This window comes from Cololabis saira, chromosome 19 (assembly GCF_033807715.1).
Source record: "Cololabis saira isolate AMF1-May2022 chromosome 19, fColSai1.1, whole genome shotgun sequence".
Classification (NCBI taxonomy): domain Eukaryota; kingdom Metazoa; phylum Chordata; class Actinopteri; order Beloniformes; family Belonidae; genus Cololabis; species Cololabis saira.
In genome coordinates this window covers 16,309,539-16,319,679 of record NC_084605.1, presented here as the reverse complement: position 1 = coordinate 16,319,679, position 10,141 = coordinate 16,309,539, and the positions used below count along the sequence as shown (strand labels likewise).

Here is a 10,141-nt window from a genome sequence, read left to right as displayed (position 1 = left end):
GCTGTTGTGATGTATCAATACATAAATGTAGAAATACACAAACAATGATAAATACACAAATAAATAAAAACAAGTTAAAAAAAAAGAATTAGCATTTATATGAGCAAAACATTTATTTATTTATTCATTGATATATTTATGCATTTATACATTTATATGTGTATTTATTTATTTATATGTGTATTTATTTATTTATTTATTTATGTATTTATATGTGTATTTATTTATGCATTTATACATTCATATGTGAATGCATTTATTTATATGTGTTTATTTATTTATTTTCATATTTATTTGTTTTGTCATTTTTCGTCCCTCATACCAGCCAGGCCACAGAGGGTCCCGACATTAGAGGGGCTCATTAATGTGGTGAGCTACAGTAGCACTCGAGCATATTAGGAAGCTTACACCACCTGCTGCTCTCCAGACACCGGCCGAATTTCACACACCTGTTACCCGTCAGATTTGAGGATGAAGGATAGTGGTCCTGCACAGCCGATATTACTGGACTATACTAAAACTGATTTGCGCAAACAGGCCAGAGGCTTCAGCTTTGAGTATTTCAAGTCTTATTCGTGGCTTGAGTATAGTAAGCAGGTGTTTCCCATGCCAACAGTTTTTGTGAAGTGTTAGGGACCAAGCTTTTACTGTTAGTGGGGTCAAGGACTGGAGAAATGTTCAGAAAAAAAGGATTAAACACACAGAATCTGCTCAAAATTAACAAAGTATGGGAAAATGGCAGAGCTATAGAGTCCAGACAAAGCGGCTGGACTCTAGTGTAGTGTGATGGCGTCAGATGCAGCCCGACTCAGACGCTTAGAACGTTGGCAGAGTAGTTACAGAAAAAGTATCTACTCGGCACGTTAGACCCTTAGTGGAAAAGAGTAGGTACTAGTGGAAAACGCCATTAGTACGATGCACCAGAAACCGGCATCTCTCACAAGTCATGACAGCCAAAACAAGTTCATAGCAATAGCTTCTGGAATGCTGATTAGAGAAATACTCTTTTGAGGGGAGTGGTTTTTTCACCCTCATGGTTGACGAAGCTCGAGGCTTCAAATCCGAACAAATTACCCTTTGTGTTCGCTGCACACATAATTTGGAAATCCAACAGTGTTTCCTTCGATTTGTGGACTGCTCTGAAAAGACTTATGCAGAAGCAATACATGGTCAAATTAAACGGTTCTTGGATGAATGCGGAATTTCTAAACTTCCTGTGGTTGCGCAATGTTATGATGGCATCGTCGTTATGGCTGGGAAAGTTAACTGGGTGCAGCAGTGGATGAGCCCAAGATCTCCCCAATCCAGTCTGTACATAAACTGTACATAAGGTGAATCTGGTGTTAATTGAAGCGTGCAAGGTCAACCGAGTGGCCTCTGGTTAGTTCTGTGGCATGGAAAGCTTGTTCACTTTTTTCGGTCAGCCAGGAACTCACCATGCTTTTCTACAGATGCCGAAACAGCCGGGAGTGAAAGTGGACTTATTTGTCTTGAGGGACACAGGATGGGCCTGCAGGTGGCATTACGTGTCAGCTGTGGAAAAACTCTTTCAAGCCCATCCAGACAACCCTTGCTGACTTTTCTGTACCTCCACACCGCAGATTTGCAGAGGCTTAGGGTCGGCTTCACAGCTTGGGAGGATTACAGTTCTGTGTGTGCTTGATTGTGTTCTCAGGCCCTTCAGAAAACAGACACCACACCTGCTCGAGCTTCCAGTGTGCCACAGGTCACCATCGCTTAAAGAAGTGAGAAAAGACTGGGAGGGGATGTGGAAGGAGATACTCACTTTCTGTGAGCCTGGTGACATTTCTGTCACAGAAGCGGAGCCCGCACAATCGCCCTGCACGAATGCCCCCTACGTTAACCTCTGCACTTGTGGGGAGCACGTTGGGGCAAAGGGAACCCCAAACCACAGGTTCAGATAGCCTCAAAGACAGATGGGCTAAACATCTATCTTATCCGGTCATTGATGCACTTGGAGCATGCAACAAACGGTTCTCAGAGGAAGCAATGCAAATTGCAGAAAGTGTAGATGCTGTGTTACAGTGAGACGCTGATGGGGCTTCATGACTGATTAAGCAGTAGTCTTCCACTCTCTCCATCAATGCTGATCTTGCTCACCCCGAAATGGTCATGGTAAAAATGAACGTAATTCGTGATGTCACTCCAGAACACGTCAGAGTCGCTGCCTTAACCGGAACGCTCACATGGACAGGCTGAATGAGTGTGAATCTTGAATAGATGCATATAAAAATTATTTAATTATTATTAAATAAATAAATACATAATGTTGATAGTATATGGGTATGTGTACATACATATATATATATATATATATATATATATATATATATATATATATATATATAATAAGTGAATATTTATTAAAAATGGTTATTGGTGCAAACTATGATAACTATACATTGTTTGAATTTGTTGATGTTATAAAATGTATGAACATGTATTGTTTTTTTTATATCTAAATGTTAAAACGGAATGACTTTTTATTTTTTCTTTATTTTCTGTTTTTCCTTTCTTTTTTTTATATGCTACGTCTTTAGGTTTGCTTTTAATTTTTTTGTTGTAATGTACTGTGTATTATGTGTCGGACCCAGGGAAGAATAGCTGCAGTTTTGCTGTAGCTAATAGGGATCCAAATAAAACTATAAACTGGTCCCACCTGAGAGCAGAGACACGTCCTGCTGCAGCACAGAACAGAAACCAGGGTGAAGCCAGACTGCTGGACCACAGAGACGTCTGCTCCTCCTGCCTGAGTCCAGGGACAGATGTTGCTCAGCTATACTTTACAATAATAACATGAGGCCATGATAACAGTTTAGGTCTTGTTTTGGTACCATTTTACTTTTATTCTCTTTTGATTTTTTTCCCCTTTTAACTTTTATTCTCTGTTATTCTTTAGTTTATTATTTAATCTAATATAGTTTATGGTGACTCAGAAGAAAAACAGTAAGGTACACATATAGGTAATCAAATTCAGTATTTACAATGATAAACCTTTGAATACCTGACATATGAAACACAAAACCATTAATGAAAAAAAAATAATTTGTTCATTATATATTGAAATCAAAATCTCTTCCAATTTGGTATCTCAAATGTCTAAATAATTATTTCTCATCATTATTAATACATAAATTGATGTATTTCTATTAATTGATATTAAAGTTTATACACAATTCTTGTTTTTCATAAACTTCTTTTTCCTTTATTATTGTGGTGGTACAACGTTCTCAGGAATGCATTTATCAAATATGATACACTTGGCATTATACAGTTAAATGTTGTTTTAATTTTGCCCTTTAATAAATTTCACTAATGAAGAACAGTACACCATGTTAAAGATTTGCTGAATCAAGAAACCAAGACGACCAATAGAACATATTTAAAAAAAAAGTAGCTATTAGTGTTGTATTCTCCTAATTAGATGAATATGTATGAATAATATCTGTCTGATCAAAAATACATATATTTGGTTTAATTGAAATGACCAGTTCTTTTAAAATGTTATTATATCAAACAAATTATCCCTCATTCTTTGTTCCAACTTTTCTGTATTTTTTCCCCTTTATTTATATTGTTAATATAGTTTATTGTTGCTGATTTTTGGCTCCTTCTGAACAATGTTTGTACATATAAGATCAATGTTGTCCTTATAATTAAACCTTTGTATGGGTTCAAACACTACCATTATATGTGAATACAGCTCTAATGTTTGATTTTTTTTATACCTAACTGATGCAATAAAATTCATAATTTATACTATTTATCATTCATTTGTTTTTCTATTGCAACCAAACTTTTTTTTGTGCCTAAATAATGAAATGATGTGTCTAGAACATGAAATTGTCATTTGTGTAAAAGTATTTGTTATGATTTATAGGGATGTTTTCTGTCCCTTTATTTAGTTAAACTAAACTGCTTCCTTCACCGACAAGCTTCCAATTAAGCTTCCAATTCTGCAAATTGAATCTTTCAGGTCTATTTCTCCTAATTCTTAAAGTCCTTCACCTTTCAATCCTTTAAATGACTTAAAATTTAGTATCACATTTGAAGCATTTCACATATTTCATACATTCCAACTATGTTGTGTTAATGGCACTTAAATCAGCTACTAATGCTCCAAAACAAGAATCAAGTTGTGTGGCCTCTGATGTTTGTCGAACTTGATTTCAGCACTGGACAGTAATACATCAGATTCAGCACCACTCCAGATTACTGTGCACGTGGCAGATTTTTAAGCATGCAGGTGATGATGCAAACGACAGCAAGAATATGCCGTTACTGCTAAATCCTGTGCTAACTTTGAAGATTTTTCCAATGTTTGAGCTACATTTCAGCAATTTCTTTTTATTGTCAAAAGTGTTTTGCAAATATTTTTCTTTTCAGTGCCTCCTCCTGTCTTCAATTCCTCTATTTTCCACCATCTATCCTCCTCTCTTTGATGATCTTTTCCTTTTCAGTCAATCTTCTTCTCTTCAACTGCTTTTTTACTGTTGAGCCCAACTTCTTCACTTCAGGTCATCTTTCTATCGTCAGCTGATTTTCTTCTGTGTTTTCAATATTTGTACATTATTTTTTTTATTATTTATAACTTTTATTCTTGAAAATGTCTATATGAGACTAATCTGTATGTATAAATGAATTAATTATTATTCAATAGTGCTGGGCCAGTGCAAGCTCAGCCAGCTATCCATGTGCAGGATGCGGCTCCTGCCCTTACTGGGGCAGGGAGGGGCTACTGCGGGTGCGCTGGGCTGACTGGGCCTGCAGACACACCAGCGAGTGAAAACGATAAGTGCTTTCACATTAGAGTCACCAAAAGTCGTAAATAAGAACTGCAAAACTCTCTAGTCGTTTTTTTTTTAAAACAAACAAACAAACAAAAGTCTCTAGTGAAGTCTGGCAAGGGGGTAAATAAAACCACAAAGACGCTAAGTTGGCAACACTGCTCCCGCTTCCCTTTTCGGTGACTCGCTGGAGCAGTGTTTGTCATGGTTTGGTGTGTTTGTGCCCAATTTACAGAACCAGGATTATGTATGACCATGAAGTAATGTGATGGCAAGTTAGTGGTAGCCGACTGGGGGAGAAATTAACTGAATGTGATGAAAGATATTCTGCATTAAAGTTCCTAGAGGCACGGAAAAAAAGAAAGTAGCAAAGTCATCATAAAGCCCTGTGGAAAACCTGTGGGTGGCACTGAAAAGGTATGCGCAAGCAAAAAGGCCCACACACCTGACTCACAGTGGTGGATAAAATGATGCACCCATCATGCCTGATGCCTGGTACCATAAGAAATGCATTTAGTAATCAAAGCTAAAGGTGCCTCAAGAAAATATTAGTGTGTGACTTTTCATTGAAAATCAATAAGAAAAAATCTGAATAATATTATAGCACAAACCACTAAGCAATAACCTAAGTGAAGTATACAGTGGTACTTCAGAAAAGCACTAACATCACCTACCTGAGTAAATGTGAACACAATGACAGATGTCAGACAAAACAAACCTTTCAAAACACTTTTATTTTTATCCTCTAAACCTCTCAAAATGAGAGGCTCACAAACAACATTTCCGTGGTGAGTTTTAACAAGGCAGTGACACATGTAACTCACTGTATGTGTAGCATAAAATGAACATTGCCTTACCTGCACCAGTCTATAAAACACTGGGATGGATCAGACTGTTACATGTAAAAACATCTGTAGAAGCTGGCTCGTTTTCTAAAATACAACAGCATATAACAGCATTAAATATAGCCATTTCCTTCATTCACATTGATAAAAAAAGTAAAAAACAAAACAAAACAAAACAGTATGAGCTGAAAACATAGTGAGCCAGCTTATATATTAACCTTTCATTTACAACTCGAACCATAACATGAATGACAGCAGGCCATAACACCACATGCTTTATTTACATTCAGAAATTAAGCTGATGAGAAACAGTCCAAGTGCAGCCAGCGGGTTTTAACAGAGGTATCCTCCGTCTGTGAACGCAGCGCGACAGAGAGGTTGGCTGGAGCGTCACCACGGTAACGAGCCATTTCCATGCTAACCAGTGCCCGCGAAGGCCTGCTGAGGAGCTGCTCCTTGACGGACGTCGGCGATGGGACGCAGCAGCAGTGGCGTCTGATTAAATGATTGTTCGCACATTAGTTACTTTGATTTTAACACTTTTTTCAGGGACGATTTTAATATCACAAAAATAACTTAGCTGTCAGTTCTCAGATCAATGAAACTGCTGGTTGTTCGAGTTAATTAAGCAAGTCGGCACTGTTTGATTAAACCACTGTTTTTCAGGCTTCAAATGTGAGGAATGCATGTGCCAGCTGACTTGAATCAGATTGTATTTCAGCACGTGTCTGGTGCCAGTACTGAAATGCGACGGCTGTGGCCGCGGGGCAAGCTGAGCTTCCTCTAATCTAATGACTCAGTCCGCGTTGGGGCCACAGGTTGGGCAGCTAGAGCCCAGAAGCATTATTAATTCAATCTTACGCACACAAAAGGGTTGGATTATCAAAAACTGCATCTTCTGCTAGGCCCCAGCTTTCCAGGGTCCCCTGAACCAACACATTCACAAGCTTTCATTTGATTAAAGTTAAAGAGTTTGCGCCACTAATTTAACTGAATCATTCAGCCCTTGAACACAATGGTAAAACTGAAGCAACGACAGGCAAAAATCCTTTGACTGTAACACGACGTACAGGACACAATCTAGCGTAAACAAGCTATAAAACTACTATCTTGTGTGCACAAAATCAAAATGAGACATTTCTGGGAACTTTTGAGGGGTTTTGCAGGACATAAGATGTATTTGGCTTTTATGGGCACATTTGAACTTGAACGTTCATTCAAGTGATATATAAGAAAAAGTAGATAACAATTTAAAGCACATTTCTACAAACCGCATGAGCTGAGGAACATTTTGTGATTGACAGCTCCAGAGCAGATGTGGCTGTACATGACGGTCTGGAAACACAGTTGTGAGCGTCCAGCATCTGTCCTGAGAAGTGCCTTCGTGACAGTTCTGCGATACTGACATCTGATTATTTTGGCCACCTTGAAGCTGGCTGTTGTTTAACATCCTCCATTACATTGCAAACAGCACAGTTAAACAATATTAATAAATAAACAACTCTAAAGTCAGGTTACATGAATATTAAAAGCTACAGGATGTCAGTTTTGGCAACAATATACACAAAAATCTCACTAAACATTAGATCGTGCAACAGAAAAGAAAGAGAGATGTGGAGATGACAATGGCATGCGGCAGGGCTACAAGCAGCCATTATTTACGATCCTTTCTCAGTGTTTTCACTCCACACTTTCCCCAATGATTAATAGATTGGATTATAAAATATCAGGCAGTATGTGAAAAAAAGCAATAATAAAGTCCTTCTCTTATCAAACAGTTCCAAAGTAAATGGAACTTACTTTCACTGCCACATTAGCCAAAGAAAAGAGAAGAAAAGAAAAAGAGCCTGCAATCGTTAATGTAAAGTGTTGCTTAAAAATGAGTACAGGCAATGACAGGCCACACGTGACTGAGAGACTGACACTATACACTGCATACGACGGGATATCCACATCAGTTTCAGAAACTCTGCAAACCGGAACAAGACCTCTCTGAGTTAGAAACACACGAGCCGATGAGCGAAAGTTAGACGGACACGAGTGAAAGTGTATCGAGGCTCCTCTGAACATCCAGCACGATGTTCACACGCACACACAAACAGGACCTGTCTCCTGCAGGGCTACAGGAAACAGATCCTGTCTCCTGTAGCCCTGCACCACCTCTCCTCAGGTGAGAGGGAGATGCTGCTGTGCATATTCCCTGCAGGTGCTGCAGGTGTGGTTATGGCTGAAATAGGAATGAAACTGAATGTTGACAGCTCTCCCTGCTGGCTGGATGCTGGCACTGCAGCTGCGCAACAGCTGCACCTCTTAAAGCCTGAGTAAAAAATGGCTATGCATCAGTAATGCTATGAGGAGTATATGGCTACCAAATATGCCCACACACACTCCCAAACTATTGTCTTCCCTTTTTCATGTTTCTATAGCAACATTATCAGCCCCAAATCCAATCGAAATCATGCTTTGCATTTGGAGCGCTTTCTACTGGAGCTGAATGAATTGGTTTTCAGGACCAGCACATAGCATAGGAGTCTGAAACACGTACTTACTAATCTTTGACAGGTATATTGGCTTTACTTTAATATTCATATAGCATGTAAAGAAACAAAAAACAAACCTGACTATCATGTAACACTTGTGGGACTAACAAGAGAAAATCTGTATTTGTTCCTAATGCATCTTCACATCATTGTGCTGAATATAATGCAAATATGCTGTCATATATCCTACAATATAAGCAGGCGGTGCATTATACACAACATATCCTAGATGTTTACAAAGAGTATAACATAGTTCATATCTTCAATATCATATTTGATCATACACTTGGCATACACGGGGGAGTGGGTTCACAATCAACAAATGACTGTAAAATACTGTAAAAATGTCAGAAAACAAGAACATTCAGGGTCTGCCTGGTGAGTGTTGACACGGGGTTTGTAAATAAGTGGTTGTATGTACAGACGAATACACGTTGGCTATGGCACCAGCGAGAGGAACATGACCGAACAGTTTTTGCCTTCAAAGTCATAAAAGCCCTAAAAGAAGCTGTGCCAGATGCAGGCATGCGGATCACGGCAGAAAACAACATTCGGCCTGGAAAAAAAAGAGAAAAAAAGAAAAGAAAAAGAAAAGAGAACTGAAGCACATCACGGGACAGAAGCAAAAAGCAACTAGCAAAAGAAATGTTCAAGTAGAGCACAAAAGACAGACCTCTCCCTGTACGATGCATTCTTAGCTGCATATCAGGAGTGCTGTGAACTTCTGCCGACACTGTGGACCTGAACGGGCCATCAGCACCGCCTCCACTGGAATACACAGCTGTAATTTCCAGCTCCTGCGTGGAATGTGAACGCACCGTGATGATGTAACCAAAGAAAAGGAGCTGGCTCCCTAAGATCATCCATTGCTTCAAATCAGAGCGGCGGTGGCGGCGGCGATTCAACTCAAATCAAATGATTTGTCATCTGTAATGTGATGACAATTTAAAGTGTGTAAACATGATTGGTCCCAAATATAGTAAAAGATCAAGAAAAAAGGTGGGAAATGTGGCTGGAAAGGTGTCCCGAAAAGAACCAAAGGAGAGTGAGAAGGTTCTGCTGGATGTAGGTCCCTTTGTGGAGCCTGGTTGGGCCCCTGGGCAGCCCCCTCACCTCCCTGAGCAGCCTGCAGCTGCACCCAGCATTCTCACACCTCCCCTCAGCAGACGTCAGGCCTCCCAGCGGTTCCTCCACCTCCTGTACCCACATCCTCGCTGGTGTTTGCCAGCCACTCTGCCAGTCACAGGATCTGTACCTCCTTGATTAGACGAGAAGATTGGGGTGCCGGGTGGGGCGCCGTGGTTGGGGCAGAGCGTGGGGTACACCCTCACTCCTGCTCCCCGTTCAAGCAGAGCTCCAAGTTTTCCTGGATCTCAAATAAAAACCGCTACTGGGAGCCAGCCTGCCGCTGGCAGTGCAACGCCGGGCCGCTCCCGGCGCCCCCGCCCCGCCTCACTTCTTGACAGCCTGTCGGTAGCTGTGTCTCTGGGCTTCCTGGCGAGGCTTGCTGCTGCAGGCGCTGGCTTTGCTGCTGTTGCCCCCGTCCCTGGAGCTGCTGGCCTGGCTGCTGTCCTGCAGCGTGGGGCTGGAGTGAGCCCTCTGCAGGCTGCTGTCGTCCAGCAGCAGAGACTCAAACACCGACAGGTCCTCCTCACCACTCCTGATCTTTGCCCGCAGCAGCATGATGTAAGTCCCGTACCGCGTTTTCTGTGGAGAATATCAAAAACAATAAGGAAGAACTTAAGAATTCAAATTAAAACTATGCATTACTACATACTATGCATTATAATTATTTCTAGTACATACATACATAGTAGCACAACTTAATGCTGGGCGTTTGTTTTGTTTCTTTACTCTTTTTTTATCATGCATGTTCGAAATAAAATCTTCATGCATGTTCGAAATAAAAACGAACTGACTAGATAGTCAGTTAGCCATTTCTATATTT

The 10,141-nt window shown here is 40.2% G+C and overlaps 1 protein-coding gene across 1 annotated transcript in view; it reads right to left on the bottom strand.

Moving 5' to 3' along the window:
* Positions 1 to 5,532: 5,532 nt before the first annotated feature.
* LOC133419557 (PH and SEC7 domain-containing protein 1-like) overlaps positions 5,533 to 10,141 on the bottom strand; it is a 117,973-nt gene continuing 113,364 nt past the window's right edge. The window contains exon 17 of the mRNA XM_061708774.1: positions 5,533 to 9,900. Coding sequence (XP_061564758.1) covers positions 9,646 to 9,900 — 255 coding nt within the window. The 3' untranslated portion in view covers positions 5,533 to 9,645. The remainder of the gene's footprint in view (positions 9,901 to 10,141) is intronic.